At 45.7% G+C, this 12,993-nt stretch overlaps 5 protein-coding genes across 5 annotated transcripts; 3 read left to right on the top strand and 2 right to left on the bottom strand.

Annotated features, from left to right (window-relative positions):
* Positions 1-109: 109 nt before the first annotated feature.
* On the top strand, positions 110-1,215 carry BO87DRAFT_351458 (uncharacterized protein). The gene is made up of 2 exons (XM_025621130.1): positions 110-368; positions 432-1,215. Exons 1-2 carry the CDS (start codon positions 230-232, stop codon positions 1,115-1,117), a joined length of 825 nt encoding a protein of 274 aa, XP_025483094.1. The 5' UTR covers positions 110-229; the 3' UTR covers positions 1,118-1,215.
* A 362-nt stretch (positions 1,216-1,577) lies between these two features.
* Positions 1,578-3,386, top strand: BO87DRAFT_300967 (cytochrome P450; the record flags this gene model as incomplete). Its single annotated transcript, XM_025619144.1, has 6 exons — positions 1,578-1,785; positions 1,840-2,375; positions 2,445-2,774; positions 2,826-2,936; positions 3,002-3,165; positions 3,218-3,386. The coding sequence occupies 6 exons, from the start codon at positions 1,578-1,580 to the stop codon at positions 3,384-3,386; spliced, it is 1,518 nt and encodes a 505-aa protein (XP_025483093.1).
* Positions 3,387-3,844: 458 nt separating this feature from the next.
* Positions 3,845-5,753, top strand: BO87DRAFT_455989 (MFS general substrate transporter; the record flags this gene model as incomplete). The annotated part of the gene is made up of 2 exons (XM_025628695.1): positions 3,845-4,158; positions 4,269-5,753. 2 exons carry the CDS (start codon positions 3,845-3,847, stop codon positions 5,587-5,589), a joined length of 1,635 nt encoding a protein of 544 aa, XP_025483092.1. The 3' UTR covers positions 5,590-5,753.
* On the bottom strand, positions 5,720-7,616 carry BO87DRAFT_182910 (fungal specific transcription factor domain-containing protein). The gene is made up of 4 exons (XM_025618427.1): positions 7,267-7,616; positions 6,681-7,218; positions 5,784-6,630; positions 5,720-5,726 (listed from the first exon to the last, which is right to left on the bottom strand). Exons 1-3 carry the CDS (start codon positions 7,404-7,406, stop codon positions 5,908-5,910), a joined length of 1,401 nt encoding a protein of 466 aa, XP_025483091.1. The 5' UTR covers positions 7,407-7,616; the 3' UTR covers positions 5,720-5,726; positions 5,784-5,907.
* An 80-nt stretch (positions 7,617-7,696) lies between these two features.
* Positions 7,697-8,235, bottom strand: BO87DRAFT_183131 (Zn(II)2Cys6 transcription factor domain-containing protein). Its single transcript, XM_025618428.1, has 2 exons — positions 8,004-8,235; positions 7,697-7,928 (listed from the first exon to the last, which is right to left on the bottom strand). The coding sequence occupies exons 1-2, from the start codon at positions 8,102-8,104 to the stop codon at positions 7,760-7,762; spliced, it is 270 nt and encodes an 89-aa protein (XP_025483090.1). The 5' UTR covers positions 8,105-8,235; the 3' UTR covers positions 7,697-7,759.
* Positions 8,236-12,993: the final 4,758 nt, after the last annotated feature.

Here is a 12,993-nt window from a genome sequence, read left to right as displayed (position 1 = left end):
CCGAGTCGGGAAACGGCACCCCGCCCTCCGAGCGGCCACGCTACTACGATACTATACTATCCTATACTGTCCTATACCCTGTCTTACTATGTATGATAGCACGGAATCCTCAGAACCGGTCACACAGAGGTCAAATTTATTTACTCTACCTGAAATACATGTTGACTGTCACTTTCCATATTTGCCCAAATCATATATCCCCCGTTGACACTGCAGCGCCCGGTTCACAATGAGGTTTCTTTGCCTCCACGGCCATGGCACCAATTCTTCCATACTCGAGGCGCAGCTAGAGCCCATCAGAGCCTATCTTCCGAGAAACTGGGAGTTCGAATTCCTGGATGGAGAAATGGAGGCTGAACCGGCTCCTGGTAAGTGGTTCTGATTCGTTCCCACTTCAGCCATCTAATGCTGACAATCGCATTGCATCTCAGGAATCGATGCAATCTTCCCGGGACCCTATTTTGGCTATCATGGTGAGCCAATCCCCGACGACGTTCAGAAAGCATACGACCTCGTGCTGGAGGTAGTCCGAGAAGAGGGCCCCTTTGACGGGGTGCTTGGTTTCTCCCAGGGAGCAGCCGTGGCCTCAACACTTCTTCTCAACCACGCCAGAACCGATCCGACCGAAGAACTATTCAAGGTGGGAGTCTTTATATCCACGACGATGCCCTTCGACATGGGATCTGGCAAGTTGAAACTCACGTACGAGCCCACGCAACGAGAGCTGTCCGCCATCCACCAGGACGCGGAGGGAAACGCAATCGGAGATGATCACATCGATTGGATGACGGATGTTCGATCGAAGGGAGTGATTGATGAGTTTGAGGCCCGACGACCGATGGCTGCTAGCGCCAAAGAAGCAACGAGTGTCGATGTCCTGCTGAGATTTCATCCAACCACACATATCCAGCGGATCAACATCCCGACTGCGCATGTTATTGGGGAGAAGGATCAGTATGCCGACCATGGCAGGGCCCTCGTAGGAATGTGTGAGCCGAGATTGGCACATGTGGTGACGCATGACGGTGGCCACCAGCTTCCTAGAAGTACATCTACGGTTGCAAAGGTGGCTGGCGCGATTCAGATGGCTGTTGAACAGATGCAGTTCCAAACTTGATGCTATCAACTTGTGGCTTCTTACAATATTCAACCTTCATTATGAAGAAAAATATTTATATAAGAGGCGTTTGCATCAAACCATTCAGTAGTACAAATACCATGTGGCAGCGGAGTTTGTCAAATGCAGACAATATAGATTACTCTTACTGCTCAACTACCAACTACCAGGTGATCCTATTGGTAACGGCTATGACCAGTTAGCACGAATGACTAGTAACAAAATACTGCCCCAACTCCGTATGAGTAAGACGGATATCAGTAAACCGCACCCCGACAGCACGACGACAGCTCGGGCCGCCCAAGTCCGCTGGGATTTTATAGGATCGTATCCATCACTGTTCTATTGAACAAATGGACATGGTCAACAAGCCTTAGGGCCCGGCCGGTCTGTCTACCAGGAGTGTACAAATAGAATAACAGTTGCATCGTTTTAGCAGACAGCGAAGCAGATGCTTAAAATGGAGCTATCACTCTACGGCTCCGTGGCTATTGTAGTCACCCTCTATGTCTTAGCCCGCGTTCTCTACCGTCTCACGCTTCATCCGCTTGCAAAGATTCCTGGCCCAAAGCTGGCCGCTGCAACGCAACTTTACCAGACATTCTACAGCTACCACGGGGGGCGTAGCGATTTCTACCAGCAGGTGGAGCGTCTTCACAAACAATATGGTATTCATTACTCTCTTCGAATAAAGGCGTTTGTTGATTAATATACCAAACCAGGTCCCGTCGTTCGTATCACACCGGACGAGGTATCCTTGAGTGATCCTGACGCCTACGACAAGATCTACCACGTGGGGACCAAATACTATAAATCACCCCCTTACTATTGTGTCTTTGGCTCCCCCTCAGCCACATTTACCGCCATCCAGAACTCTGTGCATACGTCCCGGAGGTCCGCCCTAAATCCCTTCTTCAGCCGTAAGGCAGTTCTGCATCTCGAGCCACTGATCCAGGACAAGGCTGCGAAGCTGGTTCAGCGGCTTGCAGAAGACTTGGATGCCGGCTGTGGGTCGGTGGAACTGCATTGTCTGTTCAGTGCACTCAGTGTGGACGTGACTAGCGATTACGTGTTCCATGATTGCTATAATCTACTCGATAACTACCCAAGGTTTGGGCACGACTTCGCCCACATGGTGCGGGGAGTCCTGAAAGGGCTTTGGATTTTCATGCAGAGTAAGCGACTGGAAGCCATCATGCTCGGCTTGCCGCGGTGGCTTTCGGATCGTAATACTGTGATTCGAAAATATAACAAGCTGGTCGATGTATGTCTTTTGTGTCCTTTATGACTCATTGCTCGGATCAATACACTCACGCCAAGACTATAGGAGACCAAGGCAAATGTGGTCAAGGTCAAGAGCCAGGTTGCTGCGGGTGAGATTGGTAATCTCACCCGCAGGTCAATATTCCATGAACTCCTTGCTCCCAGCGATAATGTCGGACAGGCTCCTATCCGCACGATTGATGAGCTGACCGATGAGGGTCTGAGTATCATGGTTGCTGCTGCTCTTGCAACAGGCAATGCCCTCACAATGATCGCGTTTCATGTTCTTCGCAACCCGGATATCTACCGTCGACTGCGGGAAGAGATGCAGCAGGAGTTTGCGGATCCAGAGAAACGTATAAATTTCTTGGCCTTGGAGAAACTCCCTTACCTAGTATGTTGAGCCCTTGCTTTTTTCCTCTGACTATTGATTGATGCAGCGCAGACAGGCGTCGTCAGGGAGGGTTTGCGACTGAGTTACGGGGTTATCGGTCGCCTTCCCCGTGTGGTTCCTGACCCTGGAGCTGAGTTTAACGGACACTTTCTACCAGCTGGTGTAGGTTTTGACGTTTCTTTAGTCTTTGAATATGTGGCTGAATTTCATTACTACCCGTCTTGTAGTCGGTTGTAGGGATGTCCTCCTGGGTCATGCATCGCAACCCAGGCATATTTCCTGACCCCGAACGCTTCGACCCAGAGAGATGGATGGATCCTATAAAAGGACGCAAGCTCAGTCGATATCTGGTCAGCTTTGGCAAAGACAGTCGACAGTGCATTGGCATGCCGTCAGTACTCTACCACTATGCCTGGACGACAAACAACTGACAGATGTTACAGTTTGGCATATTGTGAACTATACGTTACCACGGCCATGCTGTTTCGCAAATACGGTGACTTGGAGTTAGACGGAACAAAGCCCGAAGATCTGATTTATGATGATTATTTCTCTGCGTTTAATCCGGAGACAAGCCGAGGGATGCGAGTCAGGAGGATAAGCAAGTCTTGAGGACATTGCTGAAATGTAATACACCCCCTGCATTACGGTCACATTATGATGAGTTGTTATGATTGTGGTAAATTTCTGTCTGCTACTGAATGACTCGCGGTGCTGTACTTTCTCGGTGTGTGCGGCCCGGCAATGTCCGTCCTTGCAGACAAAGAAACCAGTCTAGGGGCTCCATTGGGCAGTAATAATAGATTCCTCCGGCCTGTCACACTCACCGGAGAATGTCAGATGAGACTTCTGTTTTGTTTGTCTCCGGCTTGCCCCGAGCTTTCCATGCTTATTGTAGTCTTTCTTCCCAACCAGTGCTTTGCCCACTTCCACTGCGGGATTACTATCGAGTAGAATAGTCAACAAGCAGCAACTCTGTATTACAGAGCTGTTTCGTTCTCTGACTCCCATCATCAGCTCTCGAATGGTTTTCGCTGGCGGTATCCTACAATCCTCTGCCTAAACCCGTCATGGCCGTCTCGACCAGCATCGTTGCCGAGAGCGGTCCCGAAGAGCGCATACCGCAGGCTCTTTCCAAAAAGCACGACGAACCCCTTGCAAATGCCCACGAGCCTCCTCCGCAGCGGCAGTACCGTGGCTGGCGTTTCTGGGCTGTTTTTCCAGGCCTCTGCTTTGCCATCCTTCTTGCGGCCCTGGACACCTCTGTTCTTGCCACTGCTCTCCCGACTATCGTCGACCAGCTGCACTCCGGCTCACTTTATATATGGACAATCAACGGGTATTTTCTGGCCGTGGCTGCGGTGCAGCCTATCGCCGGCCAAGCGTCCGATCTTTTCGGGGGCGATACCCTATGATCATCTCCGTCGTCCTGTTTGCCCTGGGAAGCGGCCTCTGTGGCGGAGCGAGCACTACGGAAATGCTGATTGCCGCAAGGATTGTGCAGGGACTCGGGGGCGGAGGCATCTTCGTAATGGTGGATATCATCGCGGCTGATTTGGTAGCCCTCCGGGAGCGACAGAAGTTCATGAGTATCATCATGGGCACCTTTGCCCTGGGCACATTTATCGGACCGGTGCTGGGAGGCGCCATCGTCACCAAAACGACATGGCGGTGGGTCTTTTACATCAATCTCCCAGTGGCGGGGATTGCGCTGGTCCTCGTTACTCTGTTTCTAAGGGTCAAATGGAACCGAGAAGGCACTCTCAAGAATCGACTCGCTCGGGTGGATTTCTCCGGGAATATGATTCTCTCTGCGGCGATCGTGGCCATCCTGATTGCCCTCACCTGGGGAGGAACAACGTATACCTGGAGCTCGTGGCACACCCTCGTCCCTCTCCTGGTCGGCGCTCTCGGCCTTGTCTTGTTCGGTCTGCATCAGGAATATGTCGCCCGCGAGCCGACGATGCCGCATCGCGTGTACAGCAACACCACTTCTCTCGTGGCCTACATCCTCACCTTCCTCCACGGAATTATCATGTCCTGGCTCTCCTTCTTCCTGCCGATCTACTTCCAAGTGATGCTGCGTGCCAGTCCCATGAGGTCCGGGGTAGATATCCTCGCCATCGTGATCCCTCTCATGCCAGCCGGCATCGTGGGTGGCCTCATGGTCGCCATGACCGGCCGGTACAAGCCCACCATCATCCTCGGCTACAGTCTGATTTCCGTCGGAGTGGGTCTCCTGACGCTCCTAACCGACAAGTCGAGTACAGCGACATGGGTCATTTTCCAAATCATCACGGGAATCGGCGGCGGGCTGTCCCTCACCTCCACGCTCCCGGCAGTGCAGGCTCCGCTGCCGGAGAAGGACGTCGCCATCGCCACCGCGAGCTGGGCATTCGTGCGGAGTTTTGGTGCCATCTGGGGCGCGGCCATCCCCGCGGCCGTGTTCAACTCCAAGTTCGACAGTCAGCTGTCCCACATCAGCGATGAGGCCACCCGCACTCTCCTGGCTCGTGGAGGGGCATATGAGCATGCCACCAAGCTTTTCATTGAAGCCTTCGACAATAATCCCGCCCTGCAGCACGAGATCCTAGATGTCTATCAGTCATGTTTGAAGCTGGTTTGGCAGGTCTTGCTGGCGTTTTCCCTCGCGGCGTTTCCCCTTGCTGTATGCATTCCGCAAGTAGAGCTGCGCAAGGAATTAGTGACGGAGTTTGGACTGGACGAGAAAGATGGTGAAAAGAAGAGACGAGAAGCCATCGAGCACGAAACGGCAGTAGAACTGGGAAATCGAAGCACTCACAGGGACGACTAAACTCGTTAGCGTCGTGGCAAAAGCCAAGCCACACGGGCGATATATATATCAACTATATACCGTGTTTAATGTACATTAGATGACACAAATATACTCTCCTCTTTCCAGCAAGTTCCTGAATGCTGCTTTTTCCACACCTATGAACCTCGTAAGCAAATAATATGGAGATACTTACCTGTACATGGAAATTTTACCTTCTGATAAAGAGTGAAAATGGAAAAATGAAAACTCCCGTTTATCGAGAAATCATACTGTCGTCTATCTACTTCTATAGAAGAGTCTCTTCTCTCAAAATGCAGGCAGACTCATACAGGTAGCTTATTCGGCATTAGCGCCTCCTTCAACCGCGGCCATCCAGACATCTATCTTTTCCAGAAGTCCCGGGCGGACGTGTTTCGGACTGACAAGCTCCTTCATGGCGGCGGCGAGCACGCGTAGGTTTTCAATGCAGGGATCCACGTCGACATTTCCCCTCATGTCCAGCATCCGCGAACAGGTCTGGATTGCCATAGTCATCGGCCACACAAGGAAGCGGTCATGCTGTTTGAATATCTCCAGCTTCTTGCCCGTCAGCCGTTGGCCTAACTGAACCGTTATGGCGATGTCGGTGGCAGCTATGATGCATTTTGAAATTGCCTCGGTGGCGAGGACAGCGGGCAGCTTGTCTTTCTGTACCTTGACCAGGGCCGTCTCGTGTAGAGTGATTTCGACCGCGGCTAGGTTCATGCGCAGCGACAGAGATCGTGGGTCGTCGGAAAAGTCGTTGTTGACGTGGTGGGAAAGTAAATTCCCTCGGTAGTGACTGATGGCTTTATCAATCGAGTAATGCGTCTCCCAGAAGGCATGGGGATGATTCATCTGCGAGATGGTGTGGTCGATACATCGTCGGTACAGGGATACCATGATGAGTGTGCCAGAAAAGGATGACACGGACACCTCGGCAGAGATCCCAGCTTCGATCTGCTGCATTGATGGCATGGCAATAGTACAATTCGTCAATTCGTCTAGAGATTCGCTTGGAGATGGGAGATGGATAAACTCCTGTATATTTTATTATCGTGAAACCTACAGCAATAACGCGCCTGACGTACCGGCATTTCCAAGGCCAATTGGGCGTGCAGATGAGTGGTTGATAAGGAATCGAATACATAGAGAACCCAGAAGGTGCGACGCCGCTCTTCCGCAATGACAGCGCAAGAGGCCGGTGGGAGTCGCGGCCGCTGGTCCCAGGGCGCAGTCATGGTCGAATTCGGAGGACTATCGACACGGTCAAGGCCTATCAGTTCGGCTAGCCTGATAGCCCGCCCGAGAGTCATCCAGGCCCGAGCAAAGTTCGGCTGCTTGAATTCGTAGAGGGTCAACAAGGCAAGCCCTTGGAGAGTATTGATGCTCGCCAGGGATTCTCCCGTGTCCTGTCTTTCACACAGGTCCAGAAGGGTGCGGCATTGCTCGTAGCATCTGTCGACGTGACAGCGCAGCTCGGGCACTGAGAAGGATCCCAGTACTGCAATGGCAAATGAGAGGCTTTGAACCTCAATTGACGGTGACATCTCGGATATTTCAGCCTCAAAGCGAGATCGGCAGATTAATGGCATAATGGGGTGGAACAGATCGAAGTACCTGTCGTGTCTGTATTTGTCAGATGGATTTGAACCTGGAGGAGCGTGGGTAGCCTACAGTCCTTGCAGGAGCCCTGGAGACAACTCCGGCACATTATGGTAGGTTGCGGCAGGAAGCATCTCCAAAAGCATAGAGTCCAGGTCAACGAATCTGTTAGAAACGGGCATAAATGGCGCCATCAGAGGTTCAATCGGCATAGTGGAGGAGGGAGCGCCGAAGTCAAACTCGTACGGGTCGTTATTTGCTATGGACGGCCTGATAGCTCAGCAGACTGAGTAGCGCAACGCAGACCTGTTGAATATCTTACCAGTCATTCATGGTCTGCCCACCGAGATCGGGCAGTTCTAGTGTCGACAAAAGTGCCGAGTCCATATGTGAGGGTGATGCATTTGACGTAACCGGCCCGGAAGCTGCAGCATCTGGCTCCAAAGGGGTTTGCGTAGGGTTCTGTATTGACGAATGGAATGCCAATTGGGCCTCTGCCTGCTCTGTGGAGAAGTCTGGATTAGCCGGAACCTGTGTTGCATAACGTAAAAGGGCAAATTCAAGCTCATAGCTCACTCAGACGGTCGTTTATTGTCACTAAATATCGTGATAGATCTAGCTTTGACGGCGTCGGCTTGGAACGACTCAGGTAGCGACATGTTGTCCCCATTTTTGCGCACCTCCCACACGTTGGATGTTTTCTATCACAGCGAATCTTTCGCTCACGACATGTCCTATAGAGTTTCTTTGAATTAGCAACAGAAAAATAATGATTTCGCGGAAACCACAGGGAGACCAGACGGACGCACATGCATGCCAACCGTTTCGAAGCATGGTTGGTTATGCCTAACTCTTCGACATGAGACTTCTTGCTATCATCAACGGCATCAACAATGCTAGAGCTTGCCATTGGCGTCGGATACCACGACCAGCAAAGTCGGATTGCAGAAAACAGGACGGATTTCTGGTGAATAGAGTTGATTCCTCCTTGGCGTAATTTCTGTTCACTGATGATCAGTACTTAGAGCAGTTACAGCGCCCAACATTCGTAACATTATCATCAGCTTGGGGAGCCCCAAGTGCTTTAAACAATCTGCCGAATTCACCCTAACAATGCAATCCTTTGAAAGTAGACCATTCATAGGATGCCTCTTTACAAGGATAAAGTAAGCACTAAATTAGACAGGTCCAAGTCAAGAGCAACTGATGAGATTGGGGAAAATCCTTATCCTTAATCATAAATAAATAGATGGATTCAAGAGTGCCCTTATTGGCAGGAGACCTTCTCATCTAATCTCTAGATGGTATACTAAATCTGATCTGCATGAAGTGTGCTTACAGCTCGGGGCCCGGAGAGGGTTGGCGTCGATGTTGGCAGCAAAGGCTGAACATCGGTTTTGGAGCTATTATTGCTTTTTGAGAGGATTTCCGAGTGCAGTAAGCATAGCAGTAGACAAATATGCCGCATCTTTCACGCCCTTGGTGAGAACCCGGTCGCTTAGGGCGGAAGCTTTATGGCTGGACGTAGACCAAGAGAATAGACCTATGTCTATGTAACTAAGGTCATGGATGCACACGTTTCATTTTGAAGCAAACAACTAATTATTGAGATTTGAGTGACTGGCTCAATTGCTTCCCAGGCCATTGTGATGGGGAAATTGCAGCCGAGACTGGTACTTTTGGAGCATTGCTTGCTTTCAGATAAAGAGAAATCGTACCACTGATTGAGAGGGGATAATCCCTGCCGTATGTTACATTGGGCTGTGCAGACGCATGCATATCCTTTCTGGTTTAAGAAGTCATATTATCGACAATATAGCCTGTTCGATAACTCGGTCTTACCCTCTAGGGAAAAGCCAGTAAGTGCAAGGCTATCAGTGTCTGAATCGCCGTCTACCATTATCCATTCATGCACCTTAAGATCATGGTCAACTCGTGTCTTTCGCTTTGACGCATTCTTTAGTAATGAGTGGGGTTTGGCTTACCGGAATGTAAGCTAAGCTGGTGCCTAGATGATGACAAGGAGGGGCAACTCTTAGTCTAAAACGCCCACATTGGAACCCCCTTTTGCTCCGCTTTGCATCTTGGCTAATACAGGAGATGTCGCTAGGGAATAACCGCACCTAACAAGTAGCGAGATGAGGAACATGGTCATGTCGCTTTTATCTCTGTACGCCTCAATTAATTGAAGAGTACTGCTGTATCCACCGGCGAAACTTCTCTAGATCCTAGGCGGGTTCTTCTGTCCAACCAAAAGTACTAATGTACCACTCTCGTCCATGGCCAGTGTGTACCAATATTTTTTTGGCTTACCAAAGCCGCTATTGCTTGGGCCTCTTGATAAGGAGTATGATTCATGATTGCGTGAAAACGCGCCAGTTAACGGTCAGCCAAATGTGGCGCGGTCATGGTGCATGAAGCTATGTTTTTCCCTGGACCAATGGTAATCTTTGCGCCCATCATATTTGCTTCTTCAAAGGCATGCTCAGGCAGTCAGCGCACCCATTGGAAACAACCGGTGGGCTTTATTAGTTGACATCAACGCCGGTTCACAACCTTGAGGGCACCAGAACGAGCAATTGGACATGCGTGATACGCTTTGCAGTCACGCTGCTAACATAATCTACGGTTAGGCAGCCCACACAGTTAGGCGGCCCAGCTGGTAATACTATATAAAAGACTCTTTTAAAACACAAGATATCTCAACCACTATAAGACTAGAAGACTTAATATTATATCAATAGATTATAAATTATATTAATGATGATCTGATATATCTTAAATATCTATATATCCAGTTAGAACTGATCAAACTTACTACTAGTTAAGATATAAAAGATTTAAAAAGATATTTTTTATATAGGATAGCCGTATGGGCCGTCTAACCATGGGTTACGTTATAGGATTGTTTATGTATTACGTAATGGTGGACCGATTAATGAGATGCTAGGCTTTGCTTGAGTTACCCGCTGAGTCTTGAGAGGTACATGTCTTTCCGTGATTAGTTCCCCCACTGCTACGCAATCCGCTGGAAGTTATGTACAGGAATTTGGGCAAATCAGTGTGGAGGAGGATGTTGTTCCTTATCTAGGCAATTGGTTCAAACTGATCTTGTGCAGCATATTGATTCGGCCGCGAGCCTGCACCGAACGGTTTGGGGCAGGACGTGATAGGCTGATAGTTGTGCATTAGTGTGTTGTAGGTTGGGCGCCATAATCTCACCTCAGCACGGCAGCGCCCCTTTAGCATCAGGTTGATGACGTGTCTTTCTGAAGTGTTCGAATCAACAGTGGACGACAGTTGAAATATGTAGCTTAAACAGAAGAAGACTTCTCAGTGAGCCCAGCTCCATCAGGGGGCTAATGATATCATAGTAGTAGTAATAGTAGTAATAATAGAATTCATATACCCGATATAGCCAGCCTCACTAGTGTAAGACCTTGGTCATCCTATGCCTTATTATGTGACTGCTGCATAGCGCCGAAAATGGATGCTTCTAAGGCCAGAAACAGCCGCCTTTCCATCTGTAACTCTAATAGCGAGTTACTGCTTCACCGTCCACCTCCTAAAAAGTCTCCGGGATGTTGGAATAATCTATAATCCCGAAACACCCAAATGTGTGCGTGTGATCCTATTCCACTGGGGTTGGTACATCATATATATGAGACCTCGGTCATTCCATGCCTTATTATATGACTAGACATGGCAAACAGGCGAGCCGGGTGAGCTATAGAGAGTCAGGAACCTGCCTGTTTAAGCTAGAGTGGTTAACGGCCAGGGTAGGGTAGGTTAATGAGAAAATCTATACCTTCCGTCAGGTTAACGGTTAGGTATAACCACTCTAAGACCAAGTTATCTTCTATAATTATATAAACCTGTTAAAAACTTTACTCAAGAATAGTCTAGAGTAAATAAATCTCAAAAACACGCGGATATTCCAATAACCAGTAAATATAAAATATGGAAAAGACTAAGGACGAGAAAGAAGAGCCATATAAAGATAGATAAGAAATAATATTATATACTAATATAATCAGTACACCAACCAGTTTTATATATATATTATAGTGGATAGAGTGGTTAACGGCCAGGGTAGGGTAGGTTAATGGAAAAATTTATACCTGCCGTCAGGTTAACAGTTAGATATAAGATTTCCTTATACCTAACCGCGGAACAGCCAAAAATAAGACAGTTAACTGTCTTAACTGTTCCTGATATCAAGATTTATCTATTATATTCTTTTAAGTCTTAGCACAGGTAAGATATACTTAGATTAATAATTATTTATTCTAATTATTTATATCTTTATTAATAACTAATGCAAGACTAATCTTCTTAATTCTAAAAATAATCAAAAGAAAGAAAATGGTATACTTTATTCTATTCTTATTTATTTAATCTAATATTATCTCAGGTGGTGGTGATAATTAAGTTTATAAAAAAAAATTATTCTTATAATATAAAATAGTAGTAAATATATATATTTATAACTTTATTTTAGCTATATATTATTAATAAATTATTAATATTTTCTAAATCATCCCTCCAGGCTGGTAAATCTCTCTGAAAATTATCTTATATAGTAATAAATAAATTTACTATTCTTTTTATATATTTAAAATACTGTCTAAGTATTTATAATAGATTTAAAAACTATAAATTATCTGTATTATTTAATTATAATATTCTATGTAACTCTGCTTATTTAGTTTATTTAGAAATCTGTACTTTCTATAATCTGTTAATTATAAATATAAAAACTTAGATAATATTTTCTAAGTAAGATCTGTAAAAGATTTTTACAGACTTTATTAATAATATTATTATAATAATTATAAAATATCTTTATAGAATTCCTTCTTGTATTACTTAATTAAATCTGATTATTTATTATATTAAAGATATTTTATATAATAATTACTGGATGCTGCAAACTCTTACCTATAGATAAGATTAGAAAATATCTTTAATAAAAACTTATTATTATTAAATATTTCTAATATATATAAATGTGATAGATCATATTTATATTAATATATATTTATAAATAAAAGAATATTATATTAATTAAGTTTTTCTTATTCTTTACTCTCTTTGATTTCTTGTACAGATAGATAGTCTATTATAAATTAATTATAATTATTAAATTTATTTTTAAAAAATATTATTAAATTCTTTTTCTTTATCTTATAGATCTTTATAAATCATGATAATAACTGGATAGAGAGTAGCTTTTCAGTTTATATTATCTTTTTTTTTAAATCTTAATATTAAGTATATTGCAAGGTATTAGAAAATTATTTTATATTTAGCTTTTTTAGAAAAGATTTTTATTTTTCATAACTGGTAGAAAATAATTACTTTTAGCTAGACTTATATATAAGATTAGAAATCATCTTTTTACTTTAATCAAGAAAAGACAGTAATAGTATAGGTAGAGTGGTTATACCTGACCGTTATACCTTAACCTAACCTTAACCGTAACCTGACGGTTAGGTTAAGGTATAAGAATCCTCTTAACCGTACGGTTAAGGGTAGGTTACGGTTAAGAGGTTGCTTTAACTGACCTTAACTGCTGGTTAGGAAGGTCAGGTATGCTCAGAAGGTTAATAACTGTAGATTAATTAGTAATTTATACAGAGTCTTTACAAGAATAATATACCAGTGGTAATATATTTTTAATTACTGTATTATTAGAACAGGTATTAGATTAGTTATTAATTAATAATAATCTGATTTTCTGGCTAGCAGCCAGCAGCTTAGTCACTCCTGTGTTAGGCTTTTACAGATAATACTAGG

Source organism: Aspergillus neoniger, assembly GCF_003184625.1.
Source record: "Aspergillus neoniger CBS 115656 unplaced genomic scaffold BO87scaffold_5, whole genome shotgun sequence".
NCBI lineage: Eukaryota > Fungi > Ascomycota > Eurotiomycetes > Eurotiales > Aspergillaceae > Aspergillus > Aspergillus neoniger.
This window is presented reverse-complemented; position numbering and strand designations above follow the sequence as displayed.

Excerpts from the sequence above, each read along its gene's own strand:
- BO87DRAFT_351458 (XM_025621130.1), top strand. The coding sequence starts at position 230 with ATGAGGTTTCTTTGCCTCCACGGCCATGGCACCAATTCTTCCATACTC. Across the intron at positions 369-431 it reads GGAGGCTGAACCGGCTCCTG|GAATCGATGCAATCTTCCCG; the intron begins GTAAGTGGTTCT and ends ATTGCATCTCAG.
- BO87DRAFT_182910 (XM_025618427.1), bottom strand. The coding sequence starts at position 7,406 with ATGCCGATTGAACCTCTGATGGCGCCATTTATGCCCGTTTCTAACAGA. Across the intron at positions 7,219-7,266 it reads CCAGGGCTCCTGCAAGGACT|ACACGACAGGTACTTCGATC; the intron begins GTAGGCTACCCA and ends TGACAAATACAG. Across the intron at positions 6,631-6,680 it reads AATTGGCCTTGGAAATGCCG|GAGTTTATCCATCTCCCATC; the intron begins GTACGTCAGGCG and ends TAAAATATACAG.
- BO87DRAFT_183131 (XM_025618428.1), bottom strand. The coding sequence starts at position 8,104 with ATGGCAAGCTCTAGCATTGTTGATGCCGTTGATGATAGCAAGAAGTCT. Across the intron at positions 7,929-8,003 it reads TCGAAACGGTTGGCATGCAT|GACATGTCGTGAGCGAAAGA; the intron begins GTGCGTCCGTCT and ends GAAACTCTATAG.